Below are 22,024 nucleotides of genomic sequence, written 5' to 3' on the forward strand. Positions count from 1 at the left end.
ATCAAAATGTCAAAGACAAGGATTATACCCCAATTTTGAATGGTGAATGTTGATTTCACCAAGGCATGATCATATGAGTTTCAAAATACTCATAGTTTATTTTATTCATATAGTTTGAATTATAATTCGTAATGTAAAAGAATTTAGTTTTGTGATATTCCACATATTTAATAAGTTATGGTTGGAGTAAGAATGTGTGGCTTTTATGCACTTAGATCCTTGTATTTTACCATATTTAGTAATTAATTTTAAAGTGAATTTAATTGTACCTCAAGGTAGTTGCTCAATTTTTTAAGTGTTAATAATTTAGAGTTTGTTTCTTATCTCTTTGATGGTATAGACCTCTCCCATCTCTAGGGTTTAATAATAAGCTTGTGTTGGTGTTAGTTCCATTTGATCTAACCCCTTAGATCAAATCAATTCTACCCAAGACATGGTTTTAGCAAAGGTCACTTTGAGGTTTATAGCACTTGACTTGATGAGCTACTTCAGTTCCACCAAGGTCAAGTGAAACTTCAGTTACTGTGACTGTTTTACTTTAAAGCGCGCAAATTCTCCAGATTTTTTATGCATGAATGCAATGCACACATCTATTTCCTCTATTTTTGTAACCCCAAATCCTGGGATATTACAAACTATATGAGGAAGCAAATGAAGAACCAATGAAGAGGAAAAAGGAAGAGTAGGAACGCCCACTTCACCATTTAAACATGAAATTCATATTTAGATAATAAGAATCTTTACATGAATATTTTTTATTTCAATATTTCCCGTATATGAATAGGATGATTTACATTAAACCATGTTTATTTTTTACCATTGTCTTTAGATCCACACCGTGTCTATTTCGATTTCTCAATTTAAGAACCACATGATTTACATGAAAACATGCGTTTACACGCCGTTAGAGCATCTCTAGCAGAGCCCGTAAACCACGCCGGAACCGTATTTTCCCGGCCGATTTACGGGTTCGGTTCGAAAGTGGCGCAGAACAGAGACTGAACTCGCCGTCCGGCCCGAAATTTTTTTTCAGGGGCCCGAAAATTTTTAAACTCGACCCCTACTAATACAGTCCAAAGATGGTTTACAGGTCCAAAACTGAACGGAGTTCTCCAGCACCGCCGTCCGTACAACCACCTCCATCCGGCGATTTCTGGCTGCTTTATTAAAATTATGCACCGCTGACCAAGCTCGTAGCTGCAGGCGGCGAGCGCGGCGGACGAACACAGCAGACGGCGCGACATCAGCTAGCAGCGCGGCCAAGCAGCAATGGCGCGGGCGGAGCAGGCAACATCAGTCAGCAGCACGACCAAGCAGCTAGCAGCGCGGCCAAGGAGCTCATTGATTAGTATTGACATCTAATTCGACAAGAGCTGGCCTGGTTGCTCTGTGCGTACTCTGCAGCTCCGTCCGCGCGCGGAGTTAAACAATCATGGTAATCATGGTAAACAATCATGCGCTGTGCGTAGTCTGCCCAGCTCCGTCCGCACGGGCGTGTGCGTGGCCGTCCCCAAGCTCACGGCTGCAGCTAGGGGCACAGGTGGCGGTCCGCGCGGGGAGATCTAGGCAGCATCGGGGATAGTTCTTGTGAAGAAGACGATGATTTTGGAATATTCCGTTTTTCAGTTTCAGTTTACAGGGTGTGTTCTGCGCCAGCTGTTTTGCGACCCGTAAACATGTTTTCGGAAGACTGAACTCGAGTTTTTCAGTTTGGATTTTTACGGACTCTGTTAGAGATGCTCTTAGCTTAGATCCGCACTGTGTCTATAACTCTTGCTCCGCGAGAAAAATTCTGAAAGAGCCCATGGACGTAGTCCTTCACTTTCACTCTCTTGTACCACGCCGGCCGCCTATTGTCAATTAGCTGATCTGCCGGCCCTATCTCCTTGTCAAGATCTGGCCCATAAAACATCACCGCCGACATCCTCCCTTTACTTGCATTTGTCACGACCCGGTGCACCGGGCTCTTAAAGATCCCGTTGCTCATTATCTTGTCAGGCACAAATTGAAAAATGATATATTACAAGTCAAATTCCTCGCCAAATAGAAATTAAATACATACTATACTCTACTTCCTCCGTTAGAGATTTTAAGGCCATCATATATCTTTAGATCGTCAATTTAACTAACATAATACAAATTTTACGACATAAATTATATCTTGAAAAGTAGAATCTAAACATTTTAATGATATATTAGTATAGATGCCCGTGCGTTGCTACGGGTCCTCAAATTTAATTTCTCAATGCACATATATATTTCATAACTCACTATGAAAATTCAAAACAAATCAAGTACATCATAATAGTAATATACTGAATGCAATAACAACATTGTTGTGCATTTGCGTAGTTCCAAGCATGATAATACCGAATGCAATCAAGGATATCATAATGCTCTCATTTATGTGAAGTTCACTCATACTGTCATACAGACCAGAATAACTCATCACAGATGGGCATGCCCATCTGGCATGTACATATGCCATTACATGGACGTAATAAACTCTTATCTCTGATGATATTTAATTCAGAATTACTAAATGGACATGGAGTAACTAATTGATATCAGAAGACTTCACTTATGAGACAAAGTAACCGTATTGAATTAGTAATTTCCGAAAACCAAATTAACATACGCTAGTAAGAAAATAACAGGCACGTGCCAAGCATCCAGTGCGTCCTCTCATGAAGTAGCCAGAAATATTAGTTGTTGGTTCCTTCTCTTCCCATTGGACAAATAGCTCCGCACTTTCCCTAGTGGTGGTGAATCCACCAGAGTGCGGTGGAGGGAACAAAGCGAGGCACCATCATCGTTGAAGGTGGTAAAGAGGAGTGACCGCACTACATGGTCGTGCATCACGACATTGGTTGCGATGTCACATTTGCCGTGTTGCATCTCATAGTGTGAAGTATTAAACACTCTTTAACCATAGCTGCATAATGCTTACATACAAGGAAAAACAACTGATTCTGAAAGAAGTGCCAATAGGAATAGGTTCTGACATATGCAATTAACAGAAGTAGACCTTACTTTTGGAAAATCTCATGCTATGTTGTTGCAATGAACTAAATAAAGAGATCAAATTTCTACCAGTAAATCTTTCAAGAAACATGCCACGCATAACATGGAAGATAATCCTCACCAGATTTGATGAAGTGATCGCTCAAAGCCTCTGAATCAGCCAGTCAGGCACACCACAAACCCGCACAAATCAGCATGCACTTCATAAACAAAATGGTGGATTTTGTCAGACCAACTATCGGAGTGTTGTGAGTGCTGGTGGGGGTGATGAAGACAGATTTGTTCCATGAGATCTGGGCCCTCATGAATGGAACAAGTGATGGAAGAGAGAGGGGTGCAGAAGTGGAATTCAAGCTGGAAGCGATGCCGGGAGAGAGAGTTTTTGAGTGCATCTAGGCGCCCGTGGTCCGCAGAGAGATTCTGCATCAGTTTGATACATTATCAATCAAAATTTAATAACATGATAAACGTCTGAAATATAATTATTAAAAAAACTGAGAATCACCAAACTACAAATTGCAGCCACATACTCACACACGAGGCTCGACTTATTAGAATCTAATGAACTGGAGCAGTCACTAAATTGAGCAATAAGCACCACATTCTTTTCCCTTCATATATAACGAAATAGCACAGATCTAAATGGCGTAAATCTCATACAACCAAAAGCAGAATCAGATCCAAAAATCTCATGTAAAATAAAATATGGCTTCTCTAAAACAAGCTACACAAAAATATGACAACGAATTAACACTTAATAAAGATAAGGGAAAGAGTCCATCAAATAAGGAATAGTCTATCGTATGCCAAAAAAATATGTACACAAAAAAGTACAACATATGATCTGTTTACTGACCTATTTATATCACCCAGGAAAAAAATCAACACCAGATGGAATAAGAAAGTAGTAACAATGGAAATTGTGTGATCTCATTGTTATTCATTGAACATCCCAAGACCTGAAAAAACAAATTGCAGCTAGAGAAGTTCATAGCACATGATTAAAAACTCGTCTTGATGTTATTGTTTCATCTCAAGCCTGAAGCATAATGGTAAGGCGAAACAAATATAATTCTTTCTAAATTATATTAAAACCCTTTTCTGTAAGCTTCAGATTTTCAGGTGCAGTTAGAACAAATATAAGTTATGGCACATCAAGTAAATGATTGCTAATTCTGTAGGAAGTATTGCACATAAATCAGAATATTTAAGGACCTCATGTGCTTTCCTCATAATAAATTTTGCCATGCTCTATGTATCAGTGAAATATATATGACAAAATTATCTTCCAAACTGATTATTTCGTGCTGATAGTAAACAAAAACACAAAATGGATATGCACTTAAGAGGAAACAAGATACAAAGATGAATTTGGTGAATAGCTCTCCTTCTAGTAAGACATGATCGTACTGCTACTAATTCTAAGAATAGCTCCCTCATGTTTACCATCTCTCGGATGAGGTGCATATGTCTTTGCCCAAATTTAGAACCTTGGACAAAATATGAAAGATATGGAGGAGCCGTCTAATGATTACCTCATCCTCGGGGCATTTTCTGGCGCTGCGGATCCGATAGAAGAGCTCTTGATCTGAGCCCCATCGGTCGGATCCGTCATTCGTTGGTGGTGAAGCGACATGGTGGAGGATGGAGACAGTGCGGTAGCCCTTCTCTTGTTTTTTTGTTCTCCAGGGAGATAGTGCTCACGATGCCCATTCCCAGACGTTGTTCTATCTAGCATGACCACCCAAACTGAAGTAGAAATAGGAAATAGTATGCAATTGTCATGGATCTAGAAACAACTAAACCTGGACGGATCACCAGAATGAAGCAATGGGCAAGCACGGAAAAACACCATAGTTTTCAGTTGTTGTGTCTATAGCATAATTTTCAGCTACCCAATTCTTGCTTCGGTTGCAATTCCATTAAATAAAATTCACCAAATGCATCTCACACTTAACTCAGATTAGAATCAAAGAGGGAGACAATAGTCACATCAAATAAACAATCCAATATCAAAACTTAAATCTCTGTACATCTCATCTATATAAGTTATGGTAATATTTCAGACAGATTGATCTAGCTAAATTTTACAGCATTCCAATTTACTAATACAACAGCTCGAAGCTTCACCTAGTAAACCCCTTAGAAGATCAATTTGCAAGAACCATATCAATTAATATGTTGAGAAAGATAATTGGGACTTGAAGGCCTCACCTAAGAGCAGCCAACAGAAGAACCGCAACGGCAACCTGGAGCAAAACCAGAAAACAAAGGATGAGGTACTATAGTGATCTGAACAATTAGTATACTTCGTAGTTTACTTACTCATAACTTGCAATCTCAGCTAGCTCTATCGCTGGACTAAAATAGAGCATCCCAAACAAATTGTCCAGGTAGACATTCCAACTGAATTATATGTCCAGGTAAACGTGGGCTCAACTAACTGTCCAGGTAGGCTAGGATAATCAAGGTGAACCTGAATATACATGGTAGAAACAATATAAAAAAGAAAGTGTTTCTCTTAAAAAGTTTAGGAGGAATAACATTATTAAGCAAATCCTTAAACTGAAATGAAATTCTGGGCTACCAATCCTGGTTTACCAAAATATGCAAGGGAAAATCACAAATACATGTATTTCTGAATCTAAGGCTACCGATTCACCAAGATATAGATGTTACATGTGATATTTGCAAGAGAGAGTACTTTCGAAGAGTTTTACCATTTCCATTCCACTGCATACACTCCCAAAATATTGCCTTCTTTCCTGGAATTTATAATGCCCAGTTCAGCAATAAGCCAATACGCATATTTCTAAATTCTGAGGTCTCTTGACTCTTGATATCACACTATCATATTTGCATATTATTATATTTACTCACACATGTCTATTTATATATATATCCTCACAACTAATCTGCCACAATCATGCAGAGCTATTCTTAATAGTAAGCTAAAAACATCAAGGAGAGAAAAAAATAAACAAATATATGTCACAACTAGCCAATTTTCACATTCTACCTGTCATTTGCTTTTGTATCATCCACACAACAATATAAAAAGGTAAGAAGCACATTGCGCATGAGCATAAAACAAAGAGGTAGCCCTGAAAAATCAAAGAGACGTGAAGGAGCTCATATACCTGCAGAGGTGCCGAAGATGGCGAGATCATGAACAAGGACATCAGCTCTGGCCGCCCAGGACATCAATCCTCACGCGTTTTTGCGATCTGGGCACCCATGGCGAGCACGCTGGTCAGGGCGGTGCCCTCTTCACTAATGTCTGCATCCCTGCAACCAGCAAATATTGATTTAAGAAGATTCTAACCCACTTTCACTTTAGAACTACAAAGTGTTGAACTCAGAATACTCAATAAAACTCACTTCATGTTTCTTTTGTTTCTTCAGTGATGCACTCTCTAATTCAGAACCGAAGGGAATGGCTTCAGCGCACTATAGTGTATGCTTTCATCGTAATATTCCACTCCCAACAATACTTGTTCCTTATCAAAACACCCACGAATACAACCTATTCAGACGGGTACTTCAATTAAAAAAACCATTTTGTTCTTCACTGTCGCACTCTCTGGTTCAATATTTTTGCCTCCCAACAACAATTTTCTCATATTTTTCTTCAACCTGCATCATCAGGTCATGATTTGTTAAGAGTTGCAGCGTCAAGGGGAATAAAATACCAAAAAATAAGATGAAAAGGGAACAAAACACTACATACACATGGGAAGTTGCTGATGATTGAAGCTGGTTGTGAATCACATGGCTTGCGCAGATCAATTGAGCCCCATAGTCTTCTTGGATTTTAATCAAACACCTTGTAGGCGTTGAGAAGCTTTGGGAGCAGGGCAGTTGAAGAACGAAGCAAAATTCAGCAAGAGGAGAATAGTGTGTGCACCTTCTTGAGAAAGAAAAATATGGAGAGATTATGTGGACATTCTGCATTGAGTGTTTGTGCTGGAGATGATTCCCAGGAATTAATTCCATGACATTCCACACACCTTGGCCAATACCTGAAAAAGGACAAACATGTCACAAGATCGAATCTCATAAACAAAGCTACAGGCACAGGCTCCATTTCGTAAGATGTGAAAAGGAAGGCAGAGAAACGAATCAACAAAACTAAGCAAGAGAGTGGAGGGAGTCGATGTACAGATGCCCTCCGGCCAGGGTTGGCGACGAGTTCATCTTGGCAGCCACAATCTCCGCACACAGATGATGACGAGTGGAGGAGAGACGTGATGTGGAGGAAGAGCCTAGCCAATACCCTGGAGAGGGATCTAGCGGAGCATGCCCAGCTCAGAGCGATGAGGTAGGAAGAGGAGGAGATACGACGAGGAAGGGGCGGGAGGACAGTGACGACAATCGTCCAGCCGCCACTGGATCCCGCGTCCAGCCGCCTCCACCGGATCCGCGACGGCAGTGGCCGCAGTCTTCTCTTGCAGGATCGATCCAGTGTGGCGGCGGTAGTAGGCGATGGCGGTGAGAGGATCTGGTCAAGGGCAGGTCGAGGACGGTGCAGCAGGTCCCGAACTCGGTGTTTAGTTGGGCTTGGGCGCTTGGCCCAGTTTGCTGCACGTGCGGGGCGAGCGACCATGTACGACGAACGGACGAAGGTGGGGAGAATAGGGAATACCTTCGTGTAGATATTTTGTAATACTAGCAAAAGTGCCCGTGCGTTGCACCGGGAGAGAAAAACTGAAATACTTAAACGAATCATCTCGATGAAACTTTTCCTCTATGCCATCTTCTACCAAGGTGGTCATTTTTTTTAAATTCTGAAGTGGTCAATCCGAGGTGAACCGACGCTGAAGGATTATAACTAATTGAGATTTTTTTTAGAATCTAAGTTCTTGTAATGCCAACTCACAGCCGGATAGACTTCCCTTTGTCCCGATCATCCTAATTAATCGGTTCCTTGCCGTCTCGCGGTACTCCTCAAGAGTGATTCATGTAAGTACAATCTAGAAAACCCAATAGCAACAAGGTTAATTTGATGGCGAAGACTTCGCTCCATCGTTGTGATCCCAACAGCACCCTGTTGTTTGCTGCGGCGGCTCTCTGGCCATCGTGACCAGCACGGAGGCACCGCTCAAACTCCTCCCGCCTTTGCTTGAAGGTGCTCACAGGCAGACATGTATCAATAAAGCTAGACTTACGGGATAACTCTTACGGAAAACTTCTATGGAGGGACGTGCAAGTAACCGGTTGGTTCTGTTGATTTTTCCATCCGTGATTCTCGGGCTGTGAACAAATTGTGTGGTTCCACGTCTGTCCGTAAGAGGCATTCCGTAGGAATTTGCCCGTAGATGTAGTGTTACTCGACAGGTATGCCTTGGCGAGAATTCGAGAACCACAATGTTTTCATGGACGCCAGAGTTGACTGTTTTTTTTCCTTTGCTTGAGGCGTCCGCGGATGCTACCTTTTAGTTGTCGGGCATGGAAGCCCGATGCGATGTGATGTTGCCGCCCGGCTCTGCCCGAAGATCCCCGGATCCCCTGCTTCAAAGTCACCCGCCACTATAGCTCCATGGCTCGAAAAGCATCGAATCTGGGATGACTGCAGCCTCGCAATACTTCTACAGCGAGCGAACTGGCAGTCGGACGCGGCGGCAAGATCTTCTCGAGCACCGCGTTCGTGGTCACAAGCCTGCGTCGGCAAAGGCAACATCCGGGCCTACTGGAACTCTGCGGGTATATCTCCGCTGCGCAGCGCCGCCCCCTCTCACCATGCCCGAGCTCGGCAGTGGTAACAGACACGGGAAGGGCAGGGACGCCGTGGCCTTTGGCCGCTGGTCCTGCGCGCGCTGTCGCCTGCCGTGAACCTCGAGTAGGAGCCGCACAAAACTACTCCTTTCTTCCCTGCCCTGCCTTGCCCTGAAGCTCCTTCGTCCTTCTTTGCCCATTGAGCTCAGGAATAACCTAGAAAACATAGCCACCCGTCGAGCTCCAAACGAATCTGATGCCGGGGTAAACGCCGAAAATATTTGTTGCACGATCTGCCACCTCCTACAAATCAGCGGACAGGGAACCTCCTTTTTATAGGCAAGGAAGGAAGAGGCACGAGCGAGGCTATCGTATCGTTTGCGGGCTCAAGTGCAAACTCGGCACGATAGCTGGGACGTGCCCCAAAACTTCTATCTCAAGTCACGCCTTCTATCTCAAGTCACGATGGTTACCGGATTAATTACCAGATTGATTGCTTGGCGGATGAAATCAGGAGTCGTAGGAAAATAAAGGACGCACGACGCGCGCAACGGACAAAACAACGATGGGCGACGAAAACAGGAAAGAAGAACAAAACAAACCGGTACATGGCATTATGCTGTATTATGCGATTTGGTGGGAGGGCAAAACCGTCCAAAAAAAGCGTTGACGAAACTTTTTGGCAGAAACCTTAGCTCCTTTATTATTAGGTATAGATATACATAATACGACCTAATAATATGTGCTGGTCTTATCTATACCTAATAATAAAGGAGCTAAGGTTTCTGCCAAAAAATTTCGTCAACGCTTTTTTTGGACGGTTTTGGCCTCCCACCGCGGTACATAATACGCACCATGCCATTCCATACCGTTTCGTTTTGTTTTTTTCTCACATCTCGATCAATCCGTCCGCAGGGGCAAGCAACCGACTGCAGGGCGACGGGCCATGTATACCGGCATCAAGCAATGGGCCACGAGCCAATTCCGCGCTTGGAGGGGTCGAGCCAATTCCATTGTTAATAGAAATTACGAAAGTATTTGCAGTCAATTGATTGATGAATCGGGTTGAATAGTCCCATACCGCTCCCTTATTATGAATACTACCGGTTTATATACATCTAATTTTGCTGGAATGTCAGCGAGGTAAATCAACAATAAGGAGCACCATTGATTGGTCCCTGGTCGAAATATAAATCGACCTTCAGAGAAAGTACCGGATGAAAGAGGGGGGAGCTTGGCCACGAGCCGGCGGCGGTCGATGATGGCGCCTGGGTTGCCGAAAAATAGCGGGCGAGAGCAGTACTAAAAGGAAACAAAGAGAGGGAGGAAGCAGATGCGGCGGCACATCAGCCGGAGAGGGGCCGGAGAGGGGCAAAGGAAGGGTGGTTGGTCCCTCGATTGAAGGGAGGCGGCTACAGCGGAGCCGCGGCGGATTCCAGCCGGCTTCGGACGGAAGAGGTTCGATTTGGGAAATTTCTTTCCCCTGCTGCATGTTCGATGCGGTGCTCCACGAGGCAGAGGACGACGGCGGCGCGTAGGTAGGGCTTGGCGGTCGAGGACGTTCTTCTGCTCGGAGACGCGGTCGCGGACGCAGAGAGCTCGTAGAGGCGGCTGCCGGAGCTAGAGCGGAGGAGGCCGACGACGGCGGCTCGCAGACGCTGGAGCCCGCACCCGCGGCGGCGAGCACCGTAAAAAGCCAGAGGTCACCCCGCCCAGGCCAGCGCCGGTGGTGCTTTCGTGCGGGGAGAGGATGGTGGCGTGGATGCGTGGCCGTGGCCGGGGCCGGAGCATGCGTCAGGCGGCGCCATCGCGCGATGCAGAAGGAGGACGGTCGAGCACGGGCGCCATCGCCAAGAAAAAGGGGAATTGGGGCTTGAATTTGATCGCTTAGAGCATCTCCAACAGGCGCGCTATATCGCGGCGCGCCAGAAGCAAAAATCTGCGCGCGCTAAACCGTTGCGCTCGCATGATCGATTTCTCCTCCGCCGGGTGCGCCATTTTGCAGCGCGCGTTGGCGCGGTAAAATAGCACCTCCGCCGGACGCGCCATTTTGCAGCGCGCGGACGCGGCGCAAACAACAAACACACACAAGTATGCATCCAAGAAGATCAAACAATATATAAAAATTCACAAATATATTGTACCATCCAAATACATTACATTGTTCACAACAATACTTCACACCAAATACAACACGTCCAACATACAACAATACAACATGGTTTTGAGACAATACAACACATAGTTTTCAAACAAATACAACAAATATGCAACTATTGTTGTCCATTCCAATTCCACCATTCTTCCATGAGATCTTTTTGAAGCTCATCATGTGTGTCGTTGCACCGAATGGCATGGTATGAGGCAATGAATCGGGCAATCCTATGTGCGGACCTCGTCACTTGCACGGGAACCCCCATCAAGTCGTAGTGGGTATGATCCACATCTTTTCCGCGATCATCCTCTATAATCATGTTGTGCATGATTACACATGCGGTCATGATATACCAAAGGCATTCTTGATCCCAAAATCTAGCCGGTCCTCTAACAATGGCAAATTGGGCTTGCAAAATCCCAAATGCTCTCTCTACATCTTTCCTAGCCGCCGCTTGTGCATTGTGGAATTGAGTTTGCTTTTTACCTTTTGGTTGAATAATTGGCTTCACAAATGTTTGCCACCTTGGATATATGCCGTCGGCGAGGAAGTAGCCATAGTTGTACTTGTGGCCATTTGCTTCAAACTCCACCAATGGACCTTCCCGCATTGCAAGTCTTGTCATCAGTGGTGACCGTTGAAGAACATTGATGCCATTGCAAGATCCGGGCATTCCAAAGAAAGCATGCCATATCCAAGTCTCTTGGTCGGCCACCGCTTCAAGTCCTATGGTGGCATCCTTCTTGTAGCCTTTGAATTGTCCATGCCATGCCACTGGAGAATTCTTCCAACTCCAATGCATACAATCAATGGAACCAAGCATACTGGGAAACCCCCGGTTGGCGTTGATCTCCAAAAGCCTTGCCGTGTCTTGAGCATTGGGGGCTCTCAAGTATGTGGAGCCAAAGACATTGACAATTGCAACGACAAAGCGCTTCACACACAAGATAGAAGTGCTCCCTCCCATGGCCAAATGATCATCAACAAGATCCGCCGGTATACCATATGCCAACATACGCAAGGCGGCGGTCACCTTTTGATATGTGCTATGGCCAAGTTCTCCGGCGGCATTCCTCCTTTGCTCAAAGAAGCGATCATATTTGGTGACCTCCGTTGCAATGTGCTTGAACAAGTTGAGACTCATCCGGAAACGCCGCCGAAAATAGCTTTCGTGGAAAATCGGATACTCATTGAAATACGACCGCATCAATTTCTCATGCCCTTCAATCCTTTCTCTCCACAACTTCTGTCTACCGAACACCGATCCACCAAATTTTGGCCTCTTAACGGCGCGGTATGCTAATAGTATCGATATGTTCTCCTCTTCTTCTTGGTCGAACTCGTCATCAGATGAATCATATGAGGAACTCTACAAACATATGTATGAAATTACTTCACTATGAACTTTTGTAGCTACTTGGCGAGTATAATAGAGGCCGGCCGGCGGAGGTTCATACCTTGCGAGCAAATGGGCGAGCACCATGGGCGCGCCATGTTGCAAGCAAGCTCGAGGACGACGAGGACGACATGTCGACGCCTGCGCGGAGGAGAACGCGACGGCGGCGCGAAGGGGGCCGCGGAGAAGGACCGCCGACTACAACTCGTCGGCTGGCGGCCGCGCGAGCGACACGAGCGCGGTGGAGCGTCCGCCGCTGCCGGAGGAGGTGCGGGCGACGCGGATCTACGACGCGGCGGCGCGCGAGCGGGGGCGGCGGCGGAGTCGACCGGCGGCGGCTGGATTTCGCGCCGGCGGTAGGTGGGGAAATGAAGGCGCGGGCGCGGGGGAGGAATTTTCCAGCCGTTGGCTATTTCGCGCTTGGACGAGCGATGCCGCGCGCTATAGCCGACGCGCCAGATATGCCGCTCCGGATTGTGCAAAAAGCCGCGCGCCCTAAAATTTTTACAGCGCCGCGCCGTTTACCGCGTCTGCTGGAGCGCCACATTCTATCCCGCGCGCGCTATATCGGACGTTTTTATGCCGCGCGGCCTATATAGCGCGTCTGTTGGAGATGCTCTTAGCATGGAGCGCAGCGCTGAGGTCCGAGATCTGGCCGTGAGGGCGATAGGATGGAGCGCATGGCCAGGAGGTAATTATCGCTGTGTCTAGGATTGAGAATTGATACATGTCGGCCCGTCGTCGGCGACGCCTGCATATGCCGTACTAGGCTACTACTTAGCAGTGTAGCACGACAAAGAAAAGCACATTAGCCCTTTCGGTTCTTCATTGCTGAAGCAGATCATGAGTTGAAGCGAAGAAATTAAAAAAATGGTGATTTAATAATTTTCCATATATGTAAGGTTGTAACCCGAATAGACCTAACTACTATTCTACTCGCTATAAAATTACAAATGTACACAAACTGAGTATCCGTAATTCATTTTATTTATTGTTGATTTTTTAAACATATTATTATATTATTTTCAGTGTATAATTTCCGATCAAAGTAGTGCATATGTTAAAAATAGATATTACGTAAAGATATGGTTTAATTCCGCGGATCACAAGTTGACAAAAGTTATGTCGGGACTTTCAGCATAGGTATTGTCGGGGCTTAAATTATAAGATCTAAAAAATCTACGGCAGCACACCGGAATTCAGTTAGGCGGGTCAATCAATTTTAAGCTAATATTTGTGTAGTGACAAGGTAATTCTAAAAGCTAATTTTTAAGCTCATGATTCATTGTTTTTTTAATCATGTTTGTCACGAATAGGAGAAAATTTGACCAATTTCGTTGATGATGGCACAAGGTATATGAGAATTGTCATCATAGATTTTTTGACCATGCAGTGGTTGAGGTTTTTTTTATCACCCGATGCAACGCACGGGCACTTTTGCTAGTAATCTCTAACGGAGGTAGTACATTGCTACTACTACCACCAATGCAATGTATCGTACCTCCATCATGTCTCCTACGCTGATCAGCAAGGCGTGAGGGGCCAGGGTTGCCAGGACGTTATACCAGTCGTCGTCTCTGAGAACTTGCAGTCCACCAACATCGTGGTCGTTGGCCATGAGAATCGTGATAAGTGTTGCGTCAGAGTGAGGCTTGACGCCAAGGACAAGGTCGGGTCTCGGGCACGGAGGGTAGTAGATGATTCTAGCATAGGTGGTAGCCCGATCGTCAGGTTCTTCGGCGAGAAAGTGATCCTCGTCGAGCCCCAGGAGCCTCGCCATTGCCGAGACCAGTCTTTCCTTCACCAGGCTGCATTGAACGGAGTATTCATGCAGGACATCCCTGCATATAAATGCATGCTATGAACGTTAATACAGATTCAGGCTGTACGTTTTGAAAATTAATGGTCGTAGGATTGATACGATTGGTTATTTGACCTGAAAGATTCAGGCCAGAGGCGGAGGCTTCGCTCGCCTTGCGGTTCCACTTTGAGGTACAAACGGTCGGACCAGTCGAGTGAGGTTTGGTCCTTGGACGTGAGCTGCTCGCTTCCGTACCCTTCCAGGTGATCCTCAAAACGCTCGCCGTCGACGAGATCAGTATATCTCCGCTTCTCATCGATCGGTTGCCGGAAGAATTCTCTCGACGCGCTCATCATGGCGTCCATCAGAGAGGGCTCCACACCATGGTTGGTTACCTGCATGGAATTGGCCGAATACACAGGTAGCACGTTCATGTGAGGAAGGAGCAAGTGGCCGAGATTGTTGGGACAGACTCGTTAACGTTTACCAAGAAAAGGCCCCAAGACTCCAGCGCCGACCGCAGTTTGGCCGCCTCTTCGACGCCGGCGCCAGTGTTTTGCTGGCATAGGTGGCAGTTCTGCATGAGACGGTACATGAGATGCATTCCAAGAAACTTAGTGGGGTCATTTTAAAATTAGATTTCGAAAAGGCATATGATAAGGTCAAATGGTCTTTCCTACAACATGTACACTCAGGATGAAAGGTTTTTCTCCTGAGTGGCGTGCTCTAATTTACGATTTTGTGTATGGAGGTAGGGTGGCAATTAGGGTCAATGACGACACCGGCCACTATTTTCAGACACGAAAGGGGTTACGCCAAGGCGATCCGCTATCACCAATGTTATTCAACATTGTAGCAGATATGCTGGCAATACTCATAGAGCGTGCCAAGTCTGATGGTCAAATTGAAGGTGTGATCCCACATTTGGTTGATGGGGTTTATCTATCCTTCAATATGCCGATGACACAATTCTTTTTATGGATCATAATCTCGAAAAAGCTCGTAATCTCAAATTAATTTTAGCAGCCTTCGAGCAATTGTCGGGATTGAAAATTAATTTCCATAAGAGTGAATTGTTCTGTTTCGGTGAAGCCCAAAACGATATGACTCAGTACACCGAGTTGTTTGGTTGTGGGCAGGGCCATTTCCCTATTCGGTATTTGGGTATCCCGATTCACTATCGGAGACTTACCCTTGCTGAATGGAAGATTGTGGAAGAAAGATTACGTAAACGCCTTAGTAGTTGGAAAGGCAAATTGCTGTCCATAGGAGGAAGATTGGTACTCATTAACTCGGTACTAACAAATATGGTACCGTATATGTTATCATTCTTCCTCCTGCCGAAAGGAATTCCGCATAAACTCGATTATTATCGATCCAGATTCTTTGGCAAGGGGACAGCGAGAAAAAAAAATATCGATTGGTTAAATGGAGTATAGTGTGTAGTCCCAAAGATCGGGCGGACTTGGAATTCATGACCCGGAGGTTAAGAATTCTGCTCCGCTAGGTAAATGGCTTTTTAAGCTTCTTACCGAGAACGGGACTTGGCAAACTATTCTCCGGAGAAAGTATATTGGCTCGAAGACGCTCTCCCAAGTGGTTTGGAAACCCGGGGACTCTCACTTCTGGGCTGGTCTCATGGCAACGAAAAATATTTTCTTTCGTCATGGTACTTTTTCTATTAAGAATGGAGCACAGATACGTTTCTGGGAAGATGTTTGGTTGGACAATGCTTCCCTGAGTGAACAATATCCTGCTTTGTATAGTATTGTTCGTCGCAAAGGTGATACCATTGCTACCGTCATGGCTACCTCACCTCCGAATGTGACGTTCGGACGGGTTTTACTTGGACAAAGGCTAACGAGCATGGAATGCTCTAGTTCAGCGGTTGGGTGATATTCAATTATCACCCGAACCGGATGAATTTAGATGGAATCTCCATGTAGATGGCTCTTTTTCAGTTAAATCTTTATACAATGCAATCCTCCATTCTGATTTACCAGCTTGATAACAATAAGAAAATTTGGAAGATGAAGATACCATTAAAAATCAAGATTTTTGGATGGTACCTTCGTCGAGGAGTTATTCTTACTAAAGATAATCTTGTTAAGCGGAATTGGCACGGAAATTCACGGTGTGTTTTCTGTCATCATGACGAAACCATCAAACACCTTTTCTTCCAAAGTGCGGCTTTGCGAAATCTATATGGTCAGTCATCCAAGTAGCGTCTACCCCGTATCCCCCGACTAGTGTGGCAAATGTCTTTGGCAATTGGCTTCATGGTGTTGATTCAAGGTTTAAGTTGCTTCTTAGGGTGGGGGCGCTTGCAGTTATCCGGGCGCTATGGCTATGTAGAAATGACAAGATTTTTAACGATAAAAACTGTTCTTTGTTGCAGGTCATCTACGGATGTACGGGTATTCTCCGTTCATGGTTACCTCTTCAGCGGGCGGAGAACCGAGACCTATTTACGGAGGTCTGTACACGGTTGGAGGCTACGGCGAGGGATACTTTTTCCCGACATGGGTGGCAGCATAGTCTACGGATTGAAGCTCCACACTCGGCTTAGGCGTTATATAGTTTATCGTCTCGATATGTATTTCGCCTTTTTCCTTTTATTACTCGTTCTGGACTATTGAAACAGTTGTGTGCATCCTGGTTATGCAGAGGCTGGATGTAATTGCTTATCTAAGTAATAAAACATCCTTTATCGAAAAAAAAGGAGGCCGACATCGATGACGGGGATGGGCGCGGTGGCTGCGCCGATGGAAGGGCGGTCCTGCAGCTGCCGCACGACATATCGGCCTGGCACGTCGCCGGTGAGTTCCTGCACGAGTAGCGGCGTTGGCCTCGCTGCTTCTTCTGTTGTTACTTCCATGTTGCTTGGTGCAGGCGGTGATCTGTTTGTATGGTCAGTTATTGTTTGAGTGCCATTTTATCACCACACACTGCATATTTTAAACATGAAACATGCGAGCTTGCCTTATATTCTTATTCACAGACGGATTAGAAACAAAATACGAGAAGATGATAATTCCAGCTTGATTATTTGACTTGATTATCTAAACATAATAATATTAGTTGATTATGCCTTAATCTGCACACTGCGGTACCAAAAGCGCAACTATTGTAATAGTCTTGCATCAACGGTAAAAAAAATATGCGGCATTAGTAATGAAAGTACTTTTGATTCATCCCAACCACTGTAACACAGCTCCTATATAAACTCGAATTCTCCCCAGAGAAACTGAAAAATCTAACAAATTTAACTCTCGACTATTTACACAACATTAAAAAACATCTTTGGGCTGTCGTGCCAAGATATCATCAACAAAGCCAAAAACATAATACATGATATGGTTTCAAAAATCAAATTCCAAAGAAATAAAACAGTTGATCTTAAAAATATTCAGAACTTCAAATTCTTGAAACTCTGATAAATAATTTTCTTGTATCTTTATAAATTAAAAAATGAAGTGGTGCTAGCCACGCTGGCACATAGGCGCGCAACAATGAAGTAGCTTAACGTACTTGTGTTAAAATGGTTAGGTTTTTACGAGTTTAAAGCTTAAACCTGAAGTGCACTCAAGTATGGTGAGGTGTAAATATAGTTTATTTTCATTGGATCAACGGTTGATAAATGCATGATCTGGAGTGCTGGAAGTGTGACTTATAATTTTGTACTATGTGCTACAGACTGAGCATCTTTGCAGAGTTTATAGGTAGGCGCTAATACGCTTGAAAAGTTTTCAATAGGCAGGACCAAATATACAAGGACGCAATGTTTTTTATTGTTCAATTACATTTCAAAATGTACAAAAATAATTATTTTTTCCTCAAGGATAAGGCAAGAGCTTGGAGTTTAGCCGGTGCGTCTTTTTCGGGAAATTTAAGTCCAGGAGAGTAGGCCCTGTACCAAAGTCCTAAAAATTATCCTACGCAGTGGGTCATAGCTTTCTCGCATTGGGTTTGCGCATTTTGTTCCGTAGCATGCAATTTTTTTTTTTTGCGGGTACCGTAGCATGCAATTTGGCCCACTAGCTACCGTTTGAGTGGAAATTTGACTTGAACCAACTCTGGTACTACGTTTGGAAGTTAACAGTTTTATTTGGGTTCGGTTAGAGAAACGAGATACAGTATGATTGGTAGGCTCCACGTTGAGGAAAATTGTGATTAACTAAACTAATATAATCATAATCACCTCTAATTCTAATTATCGTAACCATTAATCGAAGATAAGGTCTACAGGAAAAAGATACGGCTCGATGTTATGATTTCATTCCCGTCATCGGTTTGTTTTTTCGTCGAGTGTTTCAAACTCGGTTTTATGTTCCTTTTTAAGTCTTTTGTGGATGAGTTTTGTCAAATTCTCACACACGGTCAACCATTTCAAAATTCTTTCGGGAAGTAGCTTCACCTCACCATCTCATACTATTTTCGTGTTCAAAGTTTTCGGTTTTAACATTTGTAAACGAGTAGATATACAACTACATACAGTATACTAGGAAGATATAGATGTACTCGTATGTGAATGTCAAAATGGAAAACTATGAACACAAAAGTCATGCGCAACAGTGAGATGAAGCTACTCCTTGAAGGAATTTGGAATCGCACGAACGGTTGCAATTTTTTTGACTAAATTGGCCAAAAAAAAGCTTCAAAAGGAATACGAACTTGCCATTCAAATACTCCACGAAACCAGGAATCGTTCAATGAAATTGATTCATCACATCAATACCCATTTTTTTCGTATTCAACATATTTCAAACCGACCAACTGTTTTATAAATTGAAAAGGATTAAAATGATGCAGATTAATGGTAAGGCTACGTCATATGGTCTATAACTTTAGTCACGGAGGTCCACTTTTCTGCTCGCCATAGCCTGGTCATCGAAAAACGGCTGAATCCAGCGTTCTTCTTCGGCCAACTTTTCTAGGGCTTTAAAACTGTGACACGTGGACAAATTTTTTGTTGTGTGCTGTTAAACGCTCGGTTTTTGGTCTGGAAGCAAGAAAACGGACTGTGAGCAACCAATCAGGCCCATTATATTTATATAACTTCTTAACTATCAAAGACTAGTTAAATGCCCGTGCGTTGCTACGGTCTTTCGAGTACCTTTTCTATAATTTAAACGTAAAGCATGTGAACATTTGTGCTTTCTAACGCCAGTACCATCTATCCGAGAGAGCATGCAGTTTAGGTTCCTAAAATTACAATACATTGCCATTGAACAATGAGCATTAGCTATTGTATCTTGTCAAATAAATCGAGCACAATATATACTTAGTTTTCCTGCAAAGCTATGGTCGTGAATCTATTTCTTATTTCCTTCTCTCCCTCCTCTACGCCTCCAAGTACACGATTCCTCCTTGCCCCAGAATTGATGTATCAATATACTTAGTTTTCCTGCAAAGAATCAAGTGTGCTCGTTGAGTATTCCAAAATTGATGTATCAATATAGCTGGTGTACCATGTCTAATAAAGGAGATCTAAGTTCTATCTTAACTAAATGTTCATATACTCATAGGAAACACATTTTCCCGGTTCTGTTCATAAAGCCTTGATATGCTCTCTACCATACTGACATTGCTAAACCACACCAAGGACAATTTTTCAAGAAAGTGAAATAAACAAAGTTGCATAATTGTGCCCAGCGGAAACAAAACAAAAAACCCAAGAGTGCATATCTTCGGTAATTAGGTAAAAACGATAGACCAGCTTAATGGTGCCATTTTTAAAATTTTAAGATAAAATTACTAATTGACGGATCTAGAGCTTGACCAGCATAAGTGCTATAAAGATAAACCACGAAATGAGATGTCTACAAATTTATGCAAGACAAGTAATAGCACCATATTCTTTACATAAAGGTTATTTTAAGCTGAGACTTGTTGATTTCTCCAATGATATTTTCTTTTGCACCAAAGGGGAGAAGATTGATTTCAGTTTGGTTTAGTCAACCTTCACCGAGAAAGAACAACATTTCATTTTTATCTTTGAAAATAACATGTTTTAGTTGAATGACTTCAAAGATAATTCAGATGTCATGCATGATGGAATCTATAACTACCCGTAGCCTAAAAAATAATGACATGTTGATAATAAGAACATGGTGAATTTCTGACTTAATATATATTATAAACATGCAGATAATATTGTGTAAAGTCAAGAAAAACAAAAGGTTAAATTTTATTTTCAAAGGTTGTAAAATAATAGCACACAAGTGTCAAAAGATATTCACTTAAATTTGCATGTATCGAGCATAGTAAAAAAACCCTTGTGTGTCTAGTTAGAAAATATTAAATTGTATCAAACAAATATATCGAATTATCGATTGGTTGAAGCTCCACTTACCCCTTCCAGAGTGAAATCTGATATCATAGCAACGAGGAAAGCCAGACCATCATCAAGATTATTTGCCCTCATGCAAGTGATCTCTGAAGTAAACCCAACATAAAAGGACAGGTCCTAGTGAGGGAAGTTAACCAAATGATATACCTTAAGGTAGAGAAATGTGTACCTCCTTAGCAAAGAAAGGTGCTCAACAAATTGATAAACATTTTCTTTAGCCCCTCTCATGTGGCTGGGCCTGTATTAAGCCCCTCAGTTTCTCAATTTAAACTTGGTTGATTGTTTCGTAGTGAGGATATAGAATGCATTAAGACTAAATGAGAAACAGTAGTAGATGTACTGGATCTCTACATTTTAGAAATATAGATCTCAGTTGCTGATAAATGTGTACATAAGAAACAATGAAGAACATATTGAAATTGAATATAACTACATCAATACAATAGCCAAGATTATCAGTACAACTTGGTTTTCTTAATATTATTACTATTAGGACCCTAGGTGGGAACATCAGCATCACTGACTCAAGTGCCCAGCAACCAATATATATACATTTTCTCGATAGGATCCATAGTGATTGATGAGGCTAATTCCTTGCCTCATTATTGTTATCGAAACCGTGATGTCCTCTCTTTAGTGACTTTTCTCTCTTAGTTCCAACTGCAAGAAAACTCGGGCAACCAAAGAAATATAAATTCATTTTTTCTTACCACTCGGTCGAGTTTCAGGAAATAAACTTTTTTGAAGACAATGTACACGGATATTGGTTGAGAGTTGTTCTAAATATGATCTACAAAAAAGGTACACAAAAAATTGAGACAATTTCTAACCCGGAGTTTCATCTGGGACCAATCAACGACCACTGCTCCTTACTTTGAACCATTTCCATGAAGAAATCAGGAATACAGAGTGTAGAAAAGATTCCTGGCACGATTATCCTCCTGTAAATTGCACATAATGAGACCAAGATGGGATGATAAAATATAATAGCACGACTATGGACGGAGGTGCGACTCGTTTTTTGGGAGTTAAAATCGTTTGGATGCCAGGATTTTGGAAACTCACGGAGCAGCATAGCGTGCATGGTGAGGCTCCGGTGGGCGGCAGCGTGGTCCTCCTCGGCGAGGCGCGTTTACAAGTGCTTGAGGTCAACATAGGCATGTCCCCTTGTTCTCCCCGCACCAGGGCTTGATGTCGGCCTTTTGCTTGATGACCAAAAGCTCTGCCACGAGCAGAGCAGAGATAGTGAACCTCCATAGTGTGGGGGGTTGAGGCACCGACATATATAGCTTCCATTCGCGAGTATGGGAGTACCGAAGATGTTAAACTTTATTGTTCCAATAATAAATTGGAGCAATAGAAATAGTTAGGAGTTTTTTTTCTATGCGAGAGAAGTACATACCACACAATCGTGCCACATCTCCCACTCTTGATGAGCACTTCATGTTACCTCTGATTGAACACCATTATCTCTCTCAACACAAGTCATCACAGAGATTGATTAATTGACAACCCATGCAGTATAAACAAATACATAATCAATAAGACATCATGATGTTCTCTATGCACAAATTCTCGATC

At 43.3% G+C, this 22,024-nt stretch overlaps 1 protein-coding gene and 2 long non-coding RNA genes across 3 annotated transcripts; all 3 read right to left on the reverse strand.

Annotated features, from left to right (window-relative positions):
- Nucleotides 1–1,747: 1,747 nt before the first annotated feature.
- Nucleotides 1,748–14,623, reverse strand: LOC124702055 (protein SRG1-like). Its single transcript, XM_047234153.1, has 4 exons — nucleotides 14,579–14,623; nucleotides 14,227–14,486; nucleotides 13,792–14,131; nucleotides 1,748–1,990 (listed from the first exon to the last, which is right to left on the reverse strand). Exons 2-4 carry the CDS (start codon nucleotides 14,454–14,456, stop codon nucleotides 1,748–1,750), a joined length of 813 nt encoding a protein of 270 aa, XP_047090109.1. The 5' UTR covers nucleotides 14,457–14,486; nucleotides 14,579–14,623.
- LOC124702056 lies at nucleotides 5,702–7,486 on the reverse strand. Its single transcript, XR_007002316.1, has 3 exons — nucleotides 6,755–7,486; nucleotides 6,165–6,660; nucleotides 5,702–5,789 (listed from the first exon to the last, which is right to left on the reverse strand). It is a non-coding gene; the product is annotated as an uncharacterized LOC124702056 (long non-coding RNA).
- Nucleotides 14,624–19,241: 4,618 nt separating the features above from the next.
- Nucleotides 19,242–20,521, reverse strand: LOC124702057. Its single transcript, XR_007002317.1, has 2 exons — nucleotides 20,447–20,521; nucleotides 19,242–19,498 (listed from the first exon to the last, which is right to left on the reverse strand). It is a non-coding gene; the product is annotated as an uncharacterized LOC124702057 (long non-coding RNA).
- Between the last annotated feature and the right edge of the window lie 1,503 nt (nucleotides 20,522–22,024).

The sequence above is a fragment of the Lolium rigidum genome, chromosome 3 (genome assembly GCF_022539505.1).
Source record: "Lolium rigidum isolate FL_2022 chromosome 3, APGP_CSIRO_Lrig_0.1, whole genome shotgun sequence".
Lineage (NCBI taxonomy): Eukaryota > Viridiplantae > Streptophyta > Magnoliopsida > Poales > Poaceae > Lolium > Lolium rigidum.